The 25082-nt window shown below is 40.2% G+C and overlaps 1 protein-coding gene across 4 annotated transcripts in view; it reads right to left on the bottom strand.

Moving 5' to 3' along the window:
• Window positions 1–11907: 11907 nt before the first annotated feature.
• cfap46 (cilia and flagella associated protein 46) overlaps window positions 11908–25082 on the bottom strand; it is a 93327-nt gene continuing 80152 nt past the window's right edge. For 3 of the 4 annotated variants that reach the window (XM_029698089.1, XM_029698092.1, XM_029698093.1), the window contains 9 exons: window positions 23537–23619; window positions 23254–23314; window positions 22816–22848; window positions 19066–19168; window positions 18765–18877; window positions 14723–14804; window positions 14285–14421; window positions 14019–14120; window positions 11908–12255 (listed from right to left, as the gene is read on the bottom strand). In XM_029698089.1, the coding sequence (XP_029553949.1) occupies window positions 12128–12255; window positions 14019–14120; window positions 14285–14421; window positions 14723–14804; window positions 18765–18877; window positions 19066–19168; window positions 22816–22848; window positions 23254–23314; window positions 23537–23619 (842 nt within the window). In that variant the 3' untranslated portion in view covers window positions 11908–12127. The remainder of the gene's footprint in view (window positions 12256–14018; window positions 14121–14284; window positions 14422–14722; window positions 14805–18764; window positions 18878–19065; window positions 19169–22815; window positions 22849–23253; window positions 23315–23536; window positions 23620–25082) is intronic. The other variant, XM_029698091.1, reaches the window with a different exon arrangement.

The raw sequence follows: 25082 nt of genomic DNA, 5'->3' as shown, positions 1-25082 counted from the left end.
CCAGCTGAAACAGTACTGTATTACTGGTCTGACTAGGCAGTCTTTTTAATAGCTACCCTTACTGTATATTTGTGGACAGCAGAGATGCATTCATGCACATTTATGCAAGTCTTCTATTGATATCCGTAGATTATATATATGAATGTCCAACCATATGTCAGGATATTGGCTGGATGGTACCTTTTTTATACTATTGTCCCCTCCTGAACATTACTGTGCTGACAATGATATTTTCTTTGCACGTCGTCCTTTTCAGCATGGTTCCAGCAACTAAGGTGGATGCTTAAGCAGGCCAGTACAGTACAGCTTGGCTCGGTTTGGCTTGGTTCAGATCAGTAGTGTGAAAGGATCTACCTGATTCCCAGAGCAGGGCCCATCTCCTTTCCTCCACTCCCAGATCCTCTGTGGGGACGGTCTGGCTTGTAGCTCCTCCCCTTGGCTGGCTCCTCCTCTTGGTGCTATGCTCCACGATGTCACCAATCTTTTCCACGGCAAACTCATACTATTTCAGCTACATCTGCTGCTCCACTTTGCTCTCCTTCTTTTGCAGTCCTGTAAAAGGACAGTTCCTTTGGAGTCTGAGGCATAGAAATAGAACGACTAGAATGGGAGAGCCTCTGACCACATCACTGACTGCACTGTCATAGGTACACTCAGTAATGGCTGACAAGGCATTGTGAAGCATGTAGTTCTATTTCTATGGTCTGAGGACTACAACTGTAGCTACCAAAATGGAAGAACCATAGAGATCCTATTAATTATATGGGAAGCACACTGTGCCCTTGAAACTACTCACCCTATTCCATTATAGAAATGTTTCGGGCTTGCCTGGTAGGTCCAGGGGCTTGTGGTACAACTTAACAAAGCCCTGAGAGACCTTATCACAGGCCTCCGTGCTCTCTTTTGACTCACACTCGAGGAGGTGAGGAGCAGCAGCACAGTGTAATCACACACCAGGCACAGTAACAAGTAACATTCAGGGACTGTTGTTGAAGAGATACCCAAGCCCAACACCAATCAGATGCCAAGGCGTAAGTAGGGCCAGGAGTTTTTCCCGACCACATGACCTGGCCTGAAATAGCTCTGAGCCTTAGTTCTAGACTTGTCAAATCACATGGTAAATAAAAACTCCTGGTCCACATTCATTGGACACCAAATGGAAGAAAGGGTGACTAAAAGAGGGAGGGACAACCTGAACTTGTCCAATAAGAACCATCGTTTTCCTTTTCTTTTGCAAAACAGTTTGTTACATTGTGCCCTGATGAGCACAACCCTTACCCTGCTTATGCCATCCGCTTTGGTGCTAGGCCTGGGCATGTCTAGGTATGATGAATGAATCAACAGGTCACATGGAAAAATAGATAAAGAACAGAAAAGGCAAACAAGTTTGTAGAAAGAAATCTAATTCAAATGTTATTCTATGTTTTTAACGAGAGGTAGAGAAATATCACTTAGTTTTGCCCCTTCAATCAACAGGCTCGTCATTTTCAAAATCCATCGGTAATGACAAAACAGTAGAGAGCTGGAAGCATAGGGTGTCTGAGGGCCACACTGATCATGTTAGTCGGGGAACTCTGATTTCAGCCTCTACTAATTTGTCAGTCAGTGGCATTCAGACAAAGCATGAAATACGCTGTTAAAGTAATATACGAGCACTCCATTTGCACTCTATTTACAATGTATGCATTGTTTTGTAATGTGGACTAGGTGTATATACTGCCATATGGCATTGTATTGTATTAATGACCTTGTATTAAAGGAACAAAAGCTGGTTTTGCATATGGTGTAAAATGAAATATGAGCTATTTTGCTTTTGGGAGAGAGGGAGAGTGATGACAATGGCATTCCAAGAAATTACAGATAATGCTTATAGTATCTTTCAAGTAAAACACATCATTTTATCTTAAGTATATGATGTGAATACAGAATTTGAAACAAGTTTCTGGGGGATAGTAGAATTTAGTAAAAGTTAAAGGACGATCACCCCCAAGGATTGGGAACAACATGAATCAGCAGCACACCTCTGTTATCCTCAGCTTTGAGAAAACTCTTGTCATTTCGTCTGACTTTGGTCTTCTCCTGGTGGAACTGTTCTATTTTCTGAGTGTGGCACAGCCATCTGTGGAGCTCCCTCTCCTCTCCGCCTCTCCCTGTCCTTTAGCCGCTGATCCTGGGCTCTGAGGAGGCGGATCTGAACTTTCTCCCTGAACGAGGGGACAGAAAGATGTAAAAAGATTCCCTTTCCACAGCAGTGCACCTCAACAACATCAAACATCCCTGTATGAGGGACCAATATGAGTGATGCTACTTTGACATATTATCCTGATAGGGCCTGATCGAGGCTTTATAGCACAGCGAGTCTGATGGAAGGAGGAAATGGTATCACATGATATTTCCATTCCCACTGTGGCGGAGCCTGCCCTAAATGACTGTAGGCCTACTTAAAGGCTTAATAAAGCACTCCGCACAACTACACCGAGAGCTGGAGGAAGGAAGATTACTGTACCTCATGTTAATGAGTTCAATGGCCTCGTCCAAAACATTTCCCTTTTGCCGACAGGTCTCCGATAGTTTCTGTTGTGTCAAACCCAAACCCAGTAAAATTGCCAAAGAAACTGCATTGCAGACAAAACTTTGGAAATCAACTCATGATTTGTAGAATGTAGTACTTTTTCCCTCAGAACTACGGATTTCAACTCCTGGACCCCAGACTTGACAAAAAAACACATTTTCTAAATGTTGAAAAGAGGTTTCTCCCCTTCGTACCCTTTGCAGCTTTCTGTGTAGCTGTTGAAACTTCTCCTTCTCTCCTATCATGGTCTCAATGTCCTGACGCAGGGTGGAGTTGGTTGATACCAAGGAGCTGAACCTGCCATTCACCTGGTGTATTCAGAGGGCAGAAATAAGAGCCTTGAGCAGATGAATGTACTGTACTCTCTTTGCTTTGGTCAAATCATTAAAAAGCTTGTTTTAAATAATTATGTGTGGGTTTGTGTGTTTGTACACAGTTGCGTGTCATATTTTTCGGGATCTGCAAACTGATATGCACTGTGGATTATTGCATTGCTCCTTAATTGGAAAATGCTGTTATTTCTGTTTAACATGCAAGAAGACAGACATGGCCATGCAAAGGAAGCAAACAACATTAACATCATCAAGAGATCTGTAATCCTTTCACTCAATTACTGTGTGCACTGCTCTCCAGCACCAGAGTAAATGTACTATTCTGACCTCCTGCTTCTAAAGACTTGCAGACTGGAACCTGGTCTGAATATAAACTCTTTGGCATGTTGACTACGCTAGTAAAAGACTATCAGAGTGTTAAAGCATGGCTGCATCTGAAAAGGCACCATATTCCCTATATAGTCCTGGTCAGAAGTGGTGCACTTTGTGGGGAATAGGGTGCCATTTCAGACTAAACCAATCTCTGCTCTCCTTGGCTATTGTCTCATTTTAGTGGGTGAAAGATGTAAATAAGATTACGAGTGCTTCTATTGAGAGTGTTGTTCTCTATTGCCAACCTGTGGCACTCACATTGGACCTATTGCCAATGACTCATGGAAGGTCAGAGTGTTAATTGCAATGGAGCACCAATTGCGTCATTGCAATGCCTCAAGTCAAGGATGAGTCAATGAGAATTGCTCTACTTCCATACTGCCTTGAACAACAAAAAGGCTGCTATTCTACAAAGCCTTTGAGGTGGGATGTCGTTGCAATAGTGTCACCAGGCAAGCTTTAGATACTGGCCCAAACCAGCTCAGGAGATTCGAATCAAGTTTTGTTTCAAAACACTTGTGAAATGGCAGGAAAATGTGTCAATAATGGATCCTTTTCACAGCCATTCACAAGGCTGCAATCAATGAGCTTTGTATGTACAGAACGGTGTATTCTACAAAGCCTTTTAGGTGGAATATTGATTAAAGTCACTAGATAAGCTTTAGATACCAAACTAAATGGAGAATTCAGGGACATCAATTCAGGTAGAGAATGACTGCGGGGTAGATTTAGCAAATTTACATTGACAGTTATGTTCCAAAGACTTTTGAAGTGGCTAAAAGTTCTTAAATGTTTTCTTTTTTATTGATCTATTCAACAGTCACTGACAGGAAGCCGCAATCAATTTCCTGAACTAGATCCAGTTTAGATACAATATGTCAGCAATTAATAAACAATGTCATAACATACTTGTTAAAGAATTAGACAAATATACATTTGTTATTATATTAACATATTAAGAACAGCACTGGAAGTTTGGGAGAAGGGCTGAAGTTTAGGAGAAAACATTGAGAGTGAAAATAGTCAATAGAGGCCTGGAACAAAGCAGGCGGCATCACAGCACCGTCACGGCAAATGGAGTGTGATGGCTTGTTAAGAGGAATCTAATTAAACGATGCAAAATCAATTAACTTATATCTGAAAGTGACGAAGTTCCCCAAGCAGAAAACAGGTCACACCGTATAGTTACAGATATGTCACACGTATGAGTTTTGATATTGCGGACTGGGAAATGTTATGGGTTGCCTCTGAGAATAGTATTGACGTATTAACTGACTCGGTGACTGAGTTCATCAGGAAGTGCATTTAGGATGTTTTTCCCTCTGTTCGTGCAAAACTAAAAGTGTGAACCATGGCATTTAACCACGGCAAGGTGACTGGGAACATGGATGTGTCAAACAGACCAGCTATGCCCTCCGTTAGGCAATCAAAGAGGCAAAGCAACAGTACAGGGACAAAGTGGAGTCACAATTCAATGGCTCAGGCAAGGGAAAAACAGCCACGTCGTGGACACTGACGCCTCGCTCAAAGACAAGATAAAAACCTTCTTTGCCCGCTTCAAGGAAAACAGTGAGCTGCAGACACGGGCCACCGCCACTTACGAGGATTGTAAGCTCTCGTTCTCTGTGGCCGACGTGAGTAAGACATTTAAGCGTGTTAACCCTCTCTAGGCTGCTGGCCTAGACGGCATCCCAAGCCACGTCCTCAGAGCATGTGCAGACCAGCTTGGTGGGGTGTTTATGTACATATTCAATCTCTTCTTATGCCAGTCTGTTGTCCCCACTTACTTCAAGATGTCCACCATTGTTCCTGTACCCAAGGAAGAGAAGTTAACTGAGCTAAATGACTATTGTCCCATAGCACTCACTTCTACAATCATGATATGCTTTGAGAGGCAAGTTAAGGATCATATTACCTTCACCTGACCCGACACCCTAGGCCCACTACAATTTGCATACCGCCCCATCGCCCTGCACACTGCCCTATCCCATCTGGACAAGGGGAATACCTACAGTTGAAGTCGGAAGTTTACATACAGTTAGGTTGGAGTCATTAAAACTCGTTTTACAACCACTAGACAAATTTCTTGTTAACACACTATAGTTTTGGCAAGTCGGTTAGGACATCTACTTTGTGCATGACACAAGTAATTTTTCCAACAATTGTTTACAGACAGATTATTTCACTTATAATTCACTGTATCACAATTCCAGTGGGTCAGAAGCTTGAAAATTCCAGAAAATGATGTCATGGCTTTAGAAGCTTCTGATAGGCTAATTGACATAATTTGAGTCAATTGGAGGTGTACCTGTGGATGTATTTCAAGGCCTACCTTCAAACTCAGTGCCTCTTTGCTTGACATCATGGGAAAATCAAAAGAAATGGGCCAAGAACTCAGAAAAAAATGGTAGACCTCCACAAGTCTGGTTCATCCTTGGGAGCAATTTCCAAATGCCTGAAGGTACCACGTTCATCTGTACAACTAATAGTACGCAAGTATAATGGGATCACGCAGCCGCCATACCGCTCAGGAAGGAGACATGTTCTGTCTTCTAGAGATGAACGTAATTTGGTGTGAAAAGTGCAAATCAATCCCAGAACAACAGCAAAGGACCTTGTGAAGATGCTGGAGGAAAAAGGTACAAAAGTATCTATATCCACAGTAAAACGAGTCCAATATCGACCTAACCTGAAAGGCTGCTCAGCAAGGAAGAAGCCACTGCTCCAAAACCGCCATAAAAAAGCCAGACTACGGTTTGCAACTGCACACGGGGACAAAGATGGTACTTTTTGGAGAAATGTCCTCTGGTCTGATGAAACAAAAATAGAACTGTTTGGCCATAATGACCATCATTATGTTTGGAGGAAAAAGGGGAATGCTTGCAAGCAGAAGAACACCATCCCAACCGTGAAGCACGGGGGTGGCAGCATCATGTTGTGGAGGTGCTTTGCTGCAGGAGAGACTGGTGCAAAATAGATGGCATCATCAGGCAGGAAAATTATGTGGATATATTAAAGCAACATATCAAGACATCAGTCAGGAAGTTAAAGCTTGGTTGCAAATGGGTCTTCCAAATGGACAATGACCCCAAGCATACTTCCAAAGTTGTGGCAAAATGGCTTAAGGACAACAAAGTCAAGGTACTGGAGTGGAAATCACAAAGCCCTGACCTCAATCCTATAGAAAATATGTGGGCAGAACTGAAAGAGCGTGTGTGAGCAAGGAGGCCTACAAATCTGACTCAGTTACACCAGTTCTGTCAGGAGGAATGGGCCAAAATTCACCCAACTTATTGTGGGAAGCTTGTGGAAGTCTACTCGAAACGTTTGACCCAAGTTAAACAATTTAAAGGCAATGCTACCAAATACTAATTGAGTGTATGTAAACTTCTGACCCACTGGGAATGTGATGAAAGAAATAAAAGCTGAAATAAATCATTCTCTCTACTATTATTCTGACATTTCACATTCTTAAAATAAGTGGTGATCCTAACTGACCTAAGACATGGAATTATTACTAGGATTAAATGTCAGGAATTGTGAAAAACTGAGTTTAAATGTATTTGGCTAAGGTGTATGTAAACTTCTGACTTCAACTGTATATCCACTGCTATACCCCTTAAACAATATAAAATATGCTTTGGTCCTATTATTGCTCACACAACTTCTATTTGGCACAAAATTGAAAAACCATGTAACTGGGAATCGAAATGGTATGCCCATACTCCAATATTTCCCAATAATGCCTAGCGATCTGGAGGGCAGCTTTTTACATTCCCCCAATGGTCCAAATGTGGAATCCGTACCCTTGCCGATATCATGGACAGTAATGGTTTGAGAACATTCCAAGATTTGAAAGAAGCATACATATTACCAGGAAACTCATTTTTACTATATTTACAACTTAGGAGTCCCTCGGGAAACCCAACTACCGAACCATCCAATGTTGGAATTTAAAAATAAATGATCGGGCCTCCCGAAAGGACTGATCGCTATAATATATAAACAACTTTTGGAAAGCTCAAATTCTGAGCTAGCCATTAAAAAAATATGATCAACAGATCTAAGTGAATCTGAACAACACTTTAACTGGAACAGAATATGGAAAAATATGACCGTAATCCAAACCATCAATTTATACATTTTCAATTTGTTCACAGACTGTATTTAACACCTAGGAAAAGTTTAACGATGAAATTGGCCCCAACTCCCAACTGTTCACTGTGTTCCCTAAATCAGGTAGGCACATTCCTTCATATGATGTGGAGGTGCCATGCTGTTAATGCTTCTGGGACAAAGTTACTAAATTCATTTTGAAGTGCAAAAATGCAAATAATCAATGCATTGCATCTACATACCATGTTACTTAACGATGATAGGTCCTTGAATCTCTCAATCAATCAGAGACGATTGATACTGGCAGGCAGCACTGCCGCAAAAAAAAAGATGTACGCTCTTAGATGGCAATCACCCCACTCTCTCTCCCATTTCGCCAGTGGATACAGTTACTATTAGAAGTTATGACATTAGAATTACTGAGAAAGAATGGTGCAACTGAAGGAACAATTGAGGCCTGGGTAAATATACTTGACTCTGTAAAGAATAATCTCAGCTAAAGCCCAACACAAACAAATAAACAAAGCCCAACAAACACATACATTGCATTCGGAAAGTATTCAGACAGCTTGACTTTTTCCACTTTGTCACGTTACAGCCTTATTCTAAAATGGATGAAATCGTTTTTTCCCCTAATCAATCTACACACAATACCCCATAATGACAATTCAAAAGGAGGTTTTTAGAATTTTAACAAAAAAATGTAATAAAAATTAAATACCATATTAACGTATCAGTTACTCAGTACTTTGTTGAAGCACCTTTGGCAGCAATTACAGTTTTGAGTCTGATTGGGTATGATGCTGCAAGCATGGCACACCTGTATTTGGGGAGTTTCTCCCATTCTTCTCTGCAGATCCTCTCTCCAGAGATGTTCAATCGGGTTCAAGTCGGGGCCACTCAAGGACATTCAGAGACTTGTCCCCGAAGCCACTCCTGCGTTACCTTGGCTGTGTGCTTAGGGTCATTGTCCTGTTGGAAGGTGAACCTTCACCCCAGTCTGAGGTCCTGAGCGCTCTAGAGCAGGTTTTCATCAATGATCTCTCTGTACTTTGCTCCGTTCATCTTTCCCTCGATCTTGACTAGTCTCCCAGTCCCAGCCGCTGAAAAACATCCCCACAGCATGATGCTGCCACAACCATGCTTCACCGTAGGGATGGTGCAAGGTTTCTGGCCAAAGAGTTCAATCTTGGTTTCATCAGACCAAATAATCTTGTTTCTCATGGTCCTTTTGGTGCCTTTTGGCAAACTCCAAGTGGGCTGTCATGCGCCTTTTACTGAGGAGTGACCATAGGGTTCTCGGTCACCTCCCTGACCAAGGCCCTTCTCCCCCGATTGCTCAGTTTAGCCGGGCAGCCAGCTCTAGGAAGAGTCTTGGTGCTCCCAAACTTCTTCCATTCAAAAATGATGGAGGCCAATGTGTTCTTGGGGACCTTCAATACTGCAGAAATGTTTTGATACCCTTCCCCAGATCTGTGCCTCGACATAATCCTGTCTTGGAGCTCAACGGACAATTCCTTTGACCTCATAGCTTGGTTTTTGCTCTGACATGCACTATCAACTGTGGGACCTTATAGAGACAGGTGTGTGCCTTTCCAAATCATGTCCAATCAAATGAATTTACCACAGGTGGATAGATATAAAAGTATGTGGACACCCCTTCAAATTAGTGGATTTGGCTATTTCAGCCATAGCAGTTGCTGACAGGTGTATAAAATCGAGCACACAGCCACACAATCTCAATTGACAAACACTGGCAGTAGAATGAACATTCAATTCTCTGGCAACAGCTCTGGTGGACATTCACGCAGTCAGCATGCCAATTGCATGATCCTTCAAAACTTGAGACATCTGTGGCATTGTGTTCTGTGACAAAACTGCACATTTTAGAGTGGCCTTTTATTGTCTCCAGCACAAGGTGCACCTGTGTAATGATCATGCTGTTTAATCAGCTTCTTCATATTCCACACTTGTCAGGTGGATGGATTATCTTCGCAAAGGAGAAATGCTCACTAAAGAGGATGTAAACATATTTGTGCACAACATTTTTGATAAATAAGCTTTTTGTGCATATGGAAGATTTCTGGGATATTTTATTTCAGCTCATGAAACATGGTACCAACACTTTATATGTCCCATTATATTTTTGTACAATGTATATTAAATGTAGAGTAGTGTAATACTTGCCTGACAACTTTGTATTACACTTTAAATATCTCAAGTATAGAATAATTACAGTATTGTCCCCAATCTTCAAACCAAGAAATGCCCTTGATTTGGCTTGTACGCACATACTGTACTTGCAAAATACTTGACATTCAGTGATATGTTGACAATAGTCTATAGATTGAATGCAGTGCAATCATAAGCATCTTGTGTATACTGGAAACTGGGAAGAGGAAGTAAAGATTGGACCCCTGGTACACAGTGTTTGCCTACAGTAACAGACCTTGAGCCGCTCATCTCAGGGCATCATAAACAAGGCATTTTTATGGCTCTAAATGTTGGTATGGAATGGGCACATGTTTGTATGACCACAGTTACATCAATTGAGAGTTGTCTGATAAGCTAATGAGACAGCTCTTCCTTCCTCACTCTTACTGAACATAGTATCAAAATGTATTACTCCAAACAGAGCTGTTCAGGGGTAATAATCTACAGATACCGGTTTGGGCCTGAGGCCATACAAACCATATACATATACAGTACGTTATATAGGAAGAACATACGTTGCCTGCCCATTGAACTGATATTATCTGAACAAGGGAAACGGAGAAATGAGAACGCCCATTCATCCCTCTATTGGAACCCAGCCTTTACTGTACCTTCATTATCACTGTCTGCCTCCTTCTCTCCCACTTGTCTCCTGGATTCCCAGAACGCTCCTTGGAGGAACCTTCAACCACAATGACACACACACACACACACACACACACACACACACACACACACACACACACACACACACACACACACACACACACACACACACACACACACACAGCCACGACCTAGCAGGGCCTTCTATTTTGATATAAAGTAATTGAGGACAGCTTCACATCCAGAGTTCATGGACCTCTTAAAGTATAAGACCATTATCCACCCACCACAAGACAAAGATGTTTGAGGGAGCAAACATTTTTACCAATTAACAACCATTTTTCAGCAGGATAAAAGTCAGCAGGATATAACAACAAATACTGGGAAACTGAGGATTACAAGCTTATGGTTAATATTCTGGTTGCACTGCATAACCACATGTCCCTGAATTAGAATCAATAAACCCCACACAAAAAGCCCCATTTAATTGAAACAGTGAATCATGTTCTCTCAGACACCATGTGAACTGACAAAGCCTCTGCTTTGTTCATGTCGACAGAATGTTGATTTACCGGTAAGTACAAAATCCAATTTTTATTTAAAGATACTTGTGTGACATGCATGTTACAGAAATCAGAGAACATCGAAAAAGAAAACAATTATCTTAGTTCAAACATCTCTACCAAGGGTGCTTACAGCTAAGACTAACCTTAACGTTAATTCAAAGATGGCTCGCATTCACTTTGCCTTGAGATTCAGGTGGTCATACTTAAAAATCTGCCTGAAGGCAAACATTCACTCAATAAGCATTGAAGCCTCTACAATAACACACAACATACCTGCTTTACGAGAGGTGGACTTGCCCATGGTTTTTGGACTTGCCCATGGCTCCTCTAAACTATGTTTGATCAGTTTTTAACTCATTGATCATTCAGTCCTTTATGTTAATCTGAGTGATCTCCAAGAGATGGCTAGAAAGAGACATAGAAATATGGAAAGAAAGGGCTGTCAAGAGTTTTACAGTGACTCTTGGATACCAGATAACAGCCAACATCCCACTTATCATCTAGAGTAGACTGTTAAGGTATATCTTGAGTAAACACACAACCAAAAGACAATACGGAAGCGAGCACCATAAACAACATGGTTGCTAACTATGTGTGATGTATCGACAGGGTGAAAGATCTCAAGAGCAACACACGCAACTACATCAGTTGCATCTGCTGGAACGTCAAGGGGCACAAATGTTATTCGTGACCAGGGGCCGTATATATCCAGCGTGTCAAGAGTGCTAATTTAGGATAAGATTAGACTTTTAGATTACAATGAAATAGGTCACAGACAGCATGGGGGGGCCTGATTCTAGATCAACCCTCCTACTGAGACACTTTATACATACAGCCCCAGGTGCTGTCCTGTGGCCTACTGTAGACCTAGTCCTCTCACAACCAACCCATGTGGTCCAAATATTATGTACTATACATCCCTATGTTTTTATAGAGTTTTATTACAATATTGGTTTTGATAACAGTGTAATTCCAAAGCATGGCAGAGCTCCATAGGGGAGAACGCTTGGGGAGTGGACGATAATGGTTTAGAGAGTTCCTTCTTACCCAACCCTGTCTATCCCACCACTGGCACCAGGTGCATTAGATGGCTTATTTCTGCTAGGCGCAATAAAACAGATGAAACAAGTGGAGGCAAACAAGATATTTATTTATTCACTGAAGCCAAGCAATGAATGGTGAACTGTCTCTTAGAGAAACGGCTAATGCATTTTTGGGATCTGTTTGTAATTGTACAGCCTTAGGAATAACTGTGTTATTAGATGACATTGTGTTGATGTTTACCTTTAATAAAACAATTTTACGAATATCCTTAAATTTGAAGGAATGTTACGAGGGACTGAAGTGGATCATGTAATAACTAAGTTAGGCAGTCCATAGATGACACAATTGAAGGCTGATGGTGAAGTGGTCAGTCTTGGTTGAGCATCATGAGCATTCCCATCTCTATTTACCAAATCCTCATGGCATATGGTATCTGTAGAGAAAAGAGAGAGGGAGTACGAGAGAGAGAGATGACTCATTAGGACTAAAAGGGAGTGAGAGTGACATAGGTAGCACACGCAATGTGCTCCGTCTTTTAAATCCTAATAATTGACAGAGTATTCCGTTTTAAGAACATTTTAATTCTAGGAATTGTGTCATGAATGGGATAAGCAAAAAATCACATTTTGCTTGGTGGCAAGACTAATTGACATCTGAATACATGCACTTAACCCTTTACACTCGTACTCGTATACAAGTTGAAAATGGCAGATTTGGGCACTAATAAGCACCTACATTGGAACGCAGTGGCTGTACAGTAACATGCTATACATGATGTTGAGTGCAGGTTCTCCGCTTCACAGTGCTGTATGAGTTTTGACTGAAAGCCGTACTGAACTTGAGCATCATGAACTTGAGTATCATGTGACCAAAAGTTGCCCCCATCTATCCCGGTTAATTGGGCAACTTTTGTCAATGTTTTGTTATCTGACTTAGGGAAATGCTGTAAATGAAGATGACTCGGTGTATTCTGAAAGATGAGACGTTGAGGATTATAATAAATACTGCTTTGATGCCATAAAAGCCAAACACCCGTGAGTCCTAATGGGCACTTCACATTTCCAAACTCATGTCATATACAATGTCAATATTCATGATCACTATGTTTATGTACAGTTACAAGATTACATGGCGTCATACCCTGGGTTGTTCTGAACATGAGCCTGTTTGTTTATTGTGAAGAAAATCCACAGCGGCATACACATCTGAATATACTCATGACTCATTTCTATGCACACCAAAACTACGAACAATGTATTTTAATTGCCTTGTGAAATCCTAACGCTGTAAAATTACATTTTATAACTTACCTAGTCATATTAGGAATAGAACAAGCTTTCAAGTCATGCCGACCTGACCCAGATTGTGATTTATAATTGACCGTTTTTGGATTGTGTAAACAACAACAGTACTTGTCTGATGGCAGGGAAGCAGGGTTGTGTTCCAAATTAAACGACTACAAATATGCTTGCTCTAGTTCCTCAACGGCAGTTACGAAAGCTAAAAAAAAGTACCTTATAGTTGAAATTGCTTAGGAACTGTGCACACTTTGGAGGTGTATGGCCACTTGGGGACACCAGTTAGTCCTCTCACTCAAACCCCTGTAATTTGTATTGCACCTACCCCACATTTTCCAGGAATATTCTTATTAGGTTACTGAATGTATCCAGAACATTTTCAGATTTAGTTATCAACAAATACAACAAAAAAGTACAGTAAAAGTAAAATGCACATAAAATCAACAGTGTAAGGTTTGGATTCAGTCTTGTGTCAGGTGAACTGTTCTGTACTCACCTTTGGTCTAATAATTTTCCCATTATCTCCAAACTGTTCCCTTTCAATTGCAACCATGGTCATGCATATGCCATTCATATTTATTCTGTAAGAAACATTTCAATTTAGCCCTATCCATATAGACCAATTCCCACTAGTGTAAGGATTACACTAGTAATCCTAGTAAAGGCTCACTTGATGAATGGCATTATTCCCGCATAGTGCCACCAACAAAAATGTAAACAACGGAGCAAATGCATCCCATGGCATTTTTGTAAGCACTCAACATTCTTCCAAATGGGTATATTTAACTACATATCAATTTCAATATATTTGCTCACTGCCTTAACAGAATACTACCAGATATGATTGAATATGGCCCAGCTCCAGAGTTGTAGTGATGGTATACAGTATATAGCCTACCATCTGCTCCTGCAGTGTTTGTCTCTTTCTCTGTCCTCTGGACTTCTCCCTTCCTCAGTGCATGGACAGTCTGGCCAGAGGTCAGGCCCACCCTCAGGAGATCTACAACACATGAAAACACACAGTACACAACACATAATATGGCTATTCTTAGACTTCATATCACACCTTAAATTTAAAGCTGTCATGTCCCAGTTTAGGTTTATATGAAACTGTGTTTAATTTACATACAGTAATGTGCATCAGTAACAGTGTATTGAACTCACTCTCCATGACGGAGTCCATGTTATTTATGTTCCTTTGGGGGCTGCTGTGCCACTGGTTGAGCAAAACACAACGGACGCCACTCAGAGTGAGAAGCAGGGCTGTCTCCAGGGGCCTCTCCAGGGCCAGGTGCCCATCACTATAGGAGAGGGAGAAAGCGAGAGAGAGAGTGAGAAAGAGAGAAAAAGAGATGGATAGAAAGAGAAATATAGATAAAGGGGAGCGAGAGAGGGGGAGATAGAGAATATATAGATAAGAGGTAGAAAGAAGGATAGAAAGAGAGACGGAGACACATTGAGGTCTAAAAAGGAACTGTCCAACGTCTTCTCATAACCATCCTGAGACTAGGCATCAAACAGCTGTGGTGTATCAGCTGTGAAGGAGGGGATGCAACTTAATTCACTTCATTGGATAAAGTCATAGGAAGCACATGCAATTACCTCTTTTGCACATCTAGCTTGGATTGCCGTAGCATGCTGGCGCTGTTCTGGACGAGGTCGAAAAGGACAGCCATCTGGCACTCTGAGGACAAATAACAACACATTATCATCATCTGGTCATGGGTCGTTCCACAAAAAGTGACTTTTGTGTCCCTTTGATATTTTATGTAAAAATGGTGCACCAATATTGCATTTTAAAAGCCAATGTTATATTAAATGAAGTGCCCCTAAACACATGAATTGTCCACCACATGGACAATTCAATAAACTCAGATTTTTTATATGAATAAAGACTTGCTAAAGTGCATGTTTTTCCGACTTCTAGGAAGATTTCAACCCTCTTGACCCCAGAATTCAGAAGATTATTATTTATTTCACATTATTAGTGATTCATTTACATTTGTCCCTCATTTGAAGTTAAACCCTGTTTCTACTGAACTCTCATTTTAATATTGTCAAACTATTCCATTAAATTATATTTTCAAAAGATAGTGTAAATCATAGTGTAAAAGCATGTCAGCTGGTTTGACTCTTTTTGACCATTTTCTGGTGTTTTGTGGTGGAAAACTGAACGGGTTGAGCATAACACATCAACCCTGTTACCCATTGATAGATAGGCTAGAAATGTTTAACTTTATATATATTTTTTACTTACATTCAATTTAAGTAATTCATTCCATTCCCCGTCACAAAGGGAGTTATGGCTGATTTAAGATGAAATCGTCAGCCTTATTACATCAATCCTGTTACTTTAAATGGCACTTCATTCTTAATTTAATCCTTTTGAGATGTGAATACATGCTTTTTATCAAATAAAACATACACATATTTAGCAGATTGCGGGTGTAGCGAAATTCTTGACTATGTGCTCTTTATGACAACATTTTGAAATTAGGTAAAATAAATAGTTTTTTTGGGACCAAATTACACTACCCAAAAGGCACTCTATGGGTGGAATGATACACTACTGTTCAAAAGTTTGGGGTCACTTAGAAATGTCCTTATTTTTTAAAGAAAAGCTAATTTTTTGTCCATTAAAATAACATCAAACACCAGTCTCAACGTCAACAGTGAAGAGGCGACTTCCGGATGCTGGCCTTCTAGGCAGAGTTGCAAAAAAAAAAAAGCCATATCTCAGACTGGCCAATTAAAAGAAAAGATTAACATGGGCAAAAGAACACAGACATCGGACAGAGGAACTCGACTCCGGCTCTTCACTGTTGACGTTGAGACTGGTGTTTTGCGGGTACTATTTAATGAAGCTGCCAGTTGAGGAGTTGTGAGGCGTCTGCTTCTCAAACTAGACACTCTAATGTACTTGTCGTCTTGCTCAGTTGTGCACCGGGGCCTCCCACTCCTCTTTGTATTCTGGTTAGAGACAGTTTGCGTTGTTCTGTGAAGGGAGTAGTACATAGCGTTGTACAGGATCTTCAGTTTCTTGGCAATTTCTCGATTGGAATAGCCTTAATTTCTCAGAACAAGAATAGACTGACGAGTTTCAGAAGAAAGGTATTTGTTTCTGGCCATTTTGAGCCTGTAATCAAACACACAAATGCTGATGCTCCAAATACTCAACTAGTCTAAAGAAGGACAGTTTTATTGCTTCTTTAATCAGAACAACAGTTTTCAGCTGTGCTAACATAATTGCAAAAGGGTTTTCTAATGATCAATTAGCCTTTTAAAATTATAAACTTGGATTAGCTAACGCAACGTGCCATTGGAACACAGGAGTGATGGTTGCTGATAATGGGCCTCTGTACGCCTATGTAGATATTCAGTTTAAAAAATCTACCGTTTCCAGATACAATAGTCATTTAAAACATTAACAATGTCTACACTGTATTTCGGATCAATTTTATGTTATTTTAATGGACAAAAAATGTGCTTTTCTTTAAAACAAAAAAAAAAGAAATTTCTAAGTGACCGAAACTTTTGAACGGTATTATTTATTTATGGGATTTATTTGACAGGGACCGTGCACATTGATGTAAACAAGGAAATGTTAATTAATGTAAATGCACCAGAGTTAGTAAAAGGGCTAATTCTCGTCTGTAGCCCCTAGATAGGTTATGAAGGAAGGTCAATGAATTTAGGTCCTGACTTCCCCTGTCAATCAGATCAAATACACCCAGTGTCATCCACACCCAAAACGTCCTTTGTTTTGGAGGAAGTAAAAAAAATCAAGCAAGGCCAAGAGCCATGCCTGTGAAAAGGGTTTGATTGTTGTGAAAAGGGTTTGAAAGGTGTGAAAAGTCAGAAGGCTTTTTGGGGTGTGTGATCAGTTATTTAAGGAAGATTAGTGAAAAAGTATCGTAACAAAGGAATCAAGACAGCAGCCACTGAGGAAAGAGTGGAGTCTCTGTCTCCAAAATACCAAGGCATGTAATATGAACATGATGAGAATCACCCCCCCCACAATTTTTTGTTTGTTACATCTATGAAGAGTGCCTTGTTCCTCCTTTCTTTTTGATGACCAATTTACCCCTTTTACCAAAGAGCACCTTCTGTCTACCAAAATCTACTATTGTGTACCTTAGCAGCGCTTCCCTTCCTCCTTGTTTTATACAGGCTGCTTTATGCTCCATTTAGACACCAGTATCGAAAACATGGCTATTCTTTTCACAACATACTGTAAGTTCGACAAAAACATGTTATTATTTTTTGTCAATGAATGTGTTAGTCAAGTGTCTATTTCCATTTACTCTTAAATGTACTACAGCACTACGACCTTGTACAGATTTTTGAGTGGCAATCAATGTTTATAGACAAGGCCCCTAGTCAATATCAATTGCGGAGGTGTTCGTTAATGGATCTGCCACACCTCCGCAATTGATATTGACTAGGGGCCTTGTCAGCTCCAGACTGTGATCTGCTGGTTTGGGAATGCCAGTGTTCCTGTCCAGGGAACAGTTCAATGTGAGATTAATGTTAATTGACAGCTTGCTCTCTAGTGCCTATAATAACTACTTCAACTCCGGGCAACAGATTCAGAACGCTACATCTGATGAACATCTCCAATGCACACATTAAACCTACATCAAACAATTACTAGGCCTATATCATGTTAATAAATCATCTAAGCCTAGTGATTATCCCTAATCCATTCATTCTGAATCTCTGTATAATTTCTACAAGTGCTTGGTGAAACTTGGAAAATGTAACAGCAAAGGGCCTATAATGAAATCTAATTGATGTTACATTGCTGTCTTTCTAAATATAACCACTCGGGGAATTAAAGATTGATGTGTTTAAAGAGATTAAGTCTACTGCTCCAATTACGTACATAAGCTACACACAGTACTATTTAAAATGTATATCTGGGTTTTTGTTTCTCCATCACTGACATTGGAAAATCCTTAATTTGATTAAATAAATCATATTATCATCACATAATATCCAAAGCCCCTCAGATCTTTGACATAACGTGACATTTTTATATAATTCTTTACAAATATTCCCTGTCATAACGGAAGAGTTATGTTCTGTGTTCTGAACTTATAGCCTAATGCCTTTGAATACCAGTCTTTGGAGTTGAATGAATTTTTTTACATTCCAGTGGAATAGTAGATGCCAGACAACAAATCTCTGACACACAGGATGCATCCTAAATGGCACCGTATTCCCTAAAGGTAGTGATCTACTTTTAACAAGAGGCCCTGGTCAAAAGTAGTGCACTACATAGGGAATAGGGTGCCATTTGGGAAACCTTTTCAGACGAATGGGTCACTTCAAAAGGTATGTTGTGCTAATTCTGCAGTGGTGGCATATATACAACAGCAGCTTACTGGGAGGGAGGCATAGTTGGAATGTGGCAGGTTCTGGTTATTTATTTGTGTTCTGGTATTTGAGCTTTGGCTTTGGTTAAGGGCATGCTTGTTTTCTGATCCAAAAATTGAAACGGTCGGTATTTGATGGAAAAAGCTGATACTATAAAATAAAATCTACCTCAAAATCGTCCAACATCTTCACAAGAAGGTTCTTGAAACTCAGACCAAACAAACTCAAACCACAAACAAAAGTAGGTAGGTATTGGATACAGTACCAGAAAGGTTGAGGGCAGCCAGCTTGGATGGTGGGATGTTAGCGAGAAAGCGCTCCATTCCATGGAAGATGAAAGCACTGCAGTTTGTCAGCAGCTGCTCCAGCTCTGCGAGACTGACACACACACACATCAGTGTTAGTGGCTTAGAGTGCAGCATGCCATGAAAAAACATCACGTAAAACACATCAGCCATCAGATTGGTATGCCAGTGGACAGGAATACATGACATACAAATGTGACTCTACTGGAGCACTTGTGTCATTACTGCTAATGAGTGTGTTGAGTGAAAGTGACTTCTGACCTGGGAGTGCATTCACTCCCCAAAAAGCCCTCCCACAGTGGGGTGAACTGCTGGCTGTATGCCTCCAAAGTCCTCTTCATCCTCTCTGTCAGGCTGCTGCCTTCTGAAATATACCCCCCCCCCCCCCCGCAACGTACACACACACACACACGCACACGACACACACACAGAGAATAAACAACAGTTCCTGCTACTTCATAATTTATTATCATTGGATGAGGTACATTACTGTAGGACCACCCAATCTATAGTAGAAACTGGATGGAATAATCTAAATCTAAGTTGTATCTAAAAATTGCACTGACAAAATGTACAGTGTGAAGGGAGTTTGGGGACCCGATGGTGGAGGGAGGAGGACACGTCAAGGCCAGTCAATAGTCCATTGGATTTTGGCAAACAGCACATTAATCATTGCAAAATTCTCCTTGCTGAGAAGGAGTCTTAGCTCTAAACACAGAGGCTGTGTCCGAATACCCATACTAGCGTACTACATACTGTACTTAAACCGCATACTATGTACGCATCGTTGCATAGTATTTAGCACGTACTGTACTGTTTATTAAAAATGATGCAGTATGCCATGGCCGCAACGCAGGCAGTATGTGGGTGGATTTTTCAAAATTTAACAGGCATGAACCACATTAACCAGCATGATAATAGTTCATTTTAATTTGATTAATTTCTCAAAACTCTGAATAGAATAGAAATGGAGTAATAGGCCTACTGAGGCTGGTTATAGGAACACTATCACATTCGACTTATACCATAGTAGACCATATCGCCCATCTATCCTATTTAAAAAGGACTGAAGACAGAAATGTATAATCTGGTTCCATTTCAACATATTTATTAGTGAAACCTAAGTGCTGTAACATATATACATTAAATCAAATAGCCTATATACATTAAATCAAATAGCCACACCAAAACTTTTCAAATGCTCAAATCAAAAGGCTATTGCACAGAACAATTTGGACAGTTGGGTGCATCGCAAATTCAGAACCGTTGGACAACAACGTAATAAACTAAAGCACTGATAATTGGGAACGAGATGAAAGTGACTGCTAAGGTTCGATCCATAAATGTAATAATTCAATAGGTAGCCTAGCCTACAAACTATAACAATCCATATGTTCAAATCAAAAGGCCTGACTAACATGACATCAATAACGTAGCCACATCCTGAGTCCCCTGTGTCGACACGTTCAGAAATCAAAAGATGGTTTAATATTTAGTTTAAAAGCTCTGACGAAGGCCAAGAGAACAAGAAACACTTTTCAATGAGAAAGCAGAAATCCATCTTCCTAATTAACCACTACGGGATGGGTGCCGCCCCCTCGCGGGAGGCTTGAGCTAACGTAGGCTAATGTGATTAGCATAAGGTTGTAAGTAACAAAAAAAATCCTCAGGACATAGACATATATGATATGGGCAGAAAGCTTAAATTATTGTTAATCTAACTGCACTGTCCAATTTACAGTAGTTAATAGAGTGAAATAATACCATGCTATTGTTTGAGGAGAGTGCACAATTATGAACTTGAAAATGTATTAATAAACCAATTAGACATATTTGTCCAGCCTTGATACAACATTTTGAACAGATATGGAATGGTTCATTGGATCAGTCTTAAACTTGCACATACACCGAAGCCAGCTATTGGCCAAAATCTAAACTGCGCCTGGGCTGGAATAATACATTTTGGCCTAACTTTTGCATTTCAAAGATGATGGTACAAAAGCTTTTTCTTTGTATTATCTTTTACCAGATCTAATGTGTTATATTCTCCTACATTCATTTCACATTTCCACAAACTTCAAAGTGTTTCCTTTCAAATGGTATCAAGAATATGCATATCCTTGCTTCAGGTCCTGAGCTACAGGCAGTTCGATTTGGGTATGTCATTTTAGGCAAAAATTGGGTCGGTGTCACGACTCCTACCGTAGGTAGGTCCCCCTCCTGTTCGGGTGGCGCTCGGCGGTCGTCGTCGCCGGCCTACTAGCTGCCACTGATTTCCTTTTCCCCTTTTTGTTGATTGTGTGCACCTGTTTTTGGTTTGGGCTGATTAGCTGGGCTATTTTAGCCAGGAGGCCCGCCTGCTCTGTGTGCGGGATTGTTTGGTACTGTATTGCTTGTGGATGCACGCTCATTTGTATTTTTGAAGTGCGAGTGCGTATGTTGCGCCGACCTGTTTTTGTCCCATGTGTTTGGGCACATTTGTTTTGGTGTGCGCTCTAGTTCGCTGTTGGGGCGGCTTGTGTTTTGCCGTTGTGTTAAATAAATAACACTACCCTGCATTCTCTGCCTCCTGCTCCTGACTCTGCACCCACTACACCCTAGCGTTACAGTCGGATCCTTTTATGTACTCTAGTTTTGTTGTTTGGCTACATGAAGAGAAGTAGGGCCTATCAATCGCAGCCCACCGCTTCCAATGCATTTTGGAAAAGTGTGCATCGAATTCTACTAGATGAAAATCAGAAATGAGTATAACATCCTGGCATTTAAACCATACTCGATTTTTGAAAATGTACATACTATAAAACGTTATATTTTTGCATACTGAGAATGCGTCATGCACGATTGCGTTGTTTTGTGTTATTGGTTAATTTTGGTAGCACATCCCCATATCCATATCTGATTATCAGCTGTTGTAAAAGCCGAAATGAGAATGACATCCAGGCATTTAAAGCATATTAGATTTTCATAATTTCACATACCATAAAACGTTCTTATTTCGCATCCTCAAACAGCCTACTATCTACGATGCAAGTATGGGTATTTGGACACAACCAGTCCAAATACCCATACTAGCATTGTAAATAGTAGGCCATTTGAGTATACTAAAAAATGACCTTTTATATTATGTGAAATTTTGAAAATCAAGTATACTTTAAATGCCCGGATGTCATACTCATTTCGGCTTTTCATCTAGTAGAATTCGCTTCACAGAACTGAATAGTTCTTTCACACTCAAGTGTGTTCGACACCAGCTGATAATCAAAATAGGGGACATGTTCTACAAAAATGTATGAACGTCGGTGAAAAAGCGCGATTGCGCATTCAATGAGGCCATCTCAATAAAGATGAGTAGTATATTGATATTTGTTGCTTACTGCATATGATTTTACTAAACAGTACAATCTATATAGTATTTGGTATGATTAGTACACAGTATGCAGTTAAAGTAAGTAGCAGGCTACACCCATGCGTAGGGACATCAACATAAAAGTCGGCTAAAGGCTAAAAACTCTGACCACTACAACCATGTCTATTTGGCGCTGGCAACATTTTCATGCTTATTAAAACAAAAGATCAAATCAATAAATGGGATTGGAAAACAGTGCTATCTTGAATCAATTACTTTTTGGGGGCATATTCTACACTAGATTGGAGGCACCTCTTTATGGTATTCTTGGATGTTTCGTTCAGGAGAGCCATGCCCCTAGGTGTCTACTGCAACAAAACCCATCATAGCACAGTTTACAAAGATATCAGTAGAGATCAGGGTCTATAGTCATAAACTGTCTCAGAGTAGAAGTGCTGATAGGATCAGGTACCCCCTGTCCATATAATCTTATACATTATGATATAAAAGTCAAATCTGATCCTAGACACTTTATGAATATGGGCCGGGGCTGTCAGAACAACATAGCTTATCGTCTGGGGCCGTATCGTGATCAACGATTCTCTTAGGAAATTATTAGCAAAATCAGAAACATAATAATGACAACTGAGATCATGCTTACTTACCATATTCCTCTTCGTTGTAAGGGTCTATGATATCTTAGATGAGGTGTATTAAGGACAATTTTCTCCACAGTATGTCACTGGTCTGACATTACAAACAATCTTATTTCCCAAATCCAATTTCATAAAGCCATTTCTACATAAGCAGTTGTCACAAAGTGCTTTACAGATACCCAGGGTTAAACCCCAAAGAGCAAGCAATGTATAGGTAGAAGCACAGTGGCGAGGAAAAACTCTAGAAAGCAGGAACATAGGAAAAAACCTAGAGAGGAACCAGACACTGAGGGGTGGCCAGTCCTCATCTGGCTGTACCGGGAAGATATTTAAGAAATACCTATCTCGGAATTCCTAGAAATACAGATTATCTCACCACTGAAAATCTGTGAAATACTTATTGGAGGTGTTAAAGGTCATTATTAAAGTCAAACAAGTAAAGTATACATTTGAAGTTGTGTGTGTCTACTGGGAGGGTGTTGGGGGGCAAGACACGATTGACCGGCACCTGGGTAACAAGAAACACAGATTAAATCCAGGTAGACTAATATTGGATAGACACATCCAAACAAACATCGGTGACAGCAAGAGCGAAAGAGACATATTTGACTTGGAGTGAGAGAGTGGAGTAGTGAGAGGGAGATAGAGGCAGGCAGGCAAGGGGACTTAAATAATTTCCTGTGCTGAAGGCAGGTAAAAAGGCAGGCCTAGATTTATTTAATGAACTCACCATTTTGATGGCTTTGCTTTGATCTACCTTCCCCTTGGCTCCTTTTCCACCTTTGGTCTCCTTTTTGTTGTCACTTTCAACTGCCACAAACAGAATGCAGAAATAATAAAGGAAGCAGTTGTCTGGCAGTTTAAATTACACAGCATTTTGACAAATCCTAATGACTTTACTTTAGTTTCAGGTTTATTGCCAAAGCCAATGACATTTAGGTATCATTGAAGACGCTGAAAGAATACAGAAACTCTGAAAGTTTTCCTACGACCCATAAATACTTCCTTCTGCAGTGACCACTAGCAAACTAGTAATCTCTCGCGGACAGACTACGTCTGACCAAATTAAGCAAGATTATAGTTCCATGTTAACCATTAAACGTCAGGCCTTGTAGAATTCCTTTTCAGTAAATGTACCCTATAATTAAATCCAGAAACAACAGACAGACACCTAAACAAAATAACCATTGCTTTCCCAAAGGAAGTCTTTTGTATGCTCAAATTCATCCGGTGCATGTTTCATGCAAACTACTGCGTAGAATAACAAATAGCGCTTTCCAAAAGGTGCTTCAGGCACTACATCTTCTTGACACAGTGGTAAACTATAGATGTCAGAATTATGGTAATGTTTGTCCTAGGTGTGGAAAGTAAATGTCACTTTTTTATATATACTCCAGCCACCCTCATCCACATACAATCTCTGCTCAGTACGACATGTGTGTGCCCGCGTCTCACACACACACACACACACACACACACACACACACACACACACACACACACACACACACACACACACACACACACACACACACACACACCAGATTCCAAATGCCCTATGTCCGTCTCTGCTCATTTAAGTCGGTAACCTTTGAGCACCCACTGGTGTTATGCAAATCATTTAACCTTTTTAAAGTTAATTAAGCTTGCCCAAACATAACATGAACTACTTTTTCTTTTGGAAATTCCAAATGTGCATATTTTTGGAAAGGTTAATAAAACATCATCCTTCAAAACAACTACAATAAAACATTTAAATACAATTTACTTACTGTAATTTTACATGTGAAGACCATTTCAGAGGTTCAAAATGTTGAATGCATGTCTGATGTTTGTTACACTTGTTTTACATCCAGACAGGCTGCGAGATACACTGCAAATGCCCAGGTATAAATAAAACACAAAAATAAAACAAGTCTTATCATGAAAAATGATAAGGCTTAATAATCCTTCTTTAACCTGTCTCCCCTTTATCTATACTGATTGAAGTGGATTTAACAAGTGACATCAACAAGGGATCATAGCTTTCACCTAGATTCACCTGGCCAATCTATGTCATGGAAAGAGCAGGTGTTCTCAATGTTTTGTATACTCAGTGTATGCCAAATACTCGGTCAGACAATATAGTTTTGTATATGGCTAATTTATGTGCTAACAGGAACTTTGCAGCTCGCTGGCGCTTCAATACCACTCTCTTACAAAATAAGAGTTTCAAACATGAATTTGCAATAGATCTCGCAGAATTCATTAGCATTAGCATTAGGATCGGTTGACGT

Source organism: Salmo trutta, chromosome 18 (assembly GCF_901001165.1).
Source record: "Salmo trutta chromosome 18, fSalTru1.1, whole genome shotgun sequence".
Taxonomy (NCBI): domain Eukaryota; kingdom Metazoa; phylum Chordata; class Actinopteri; order Salmoniformes; family Salmonidae; genus Salmo; species Salmo trutta.
This window is presented reverse-complemented; position numbering and strand designations above follow the sequence as displayed.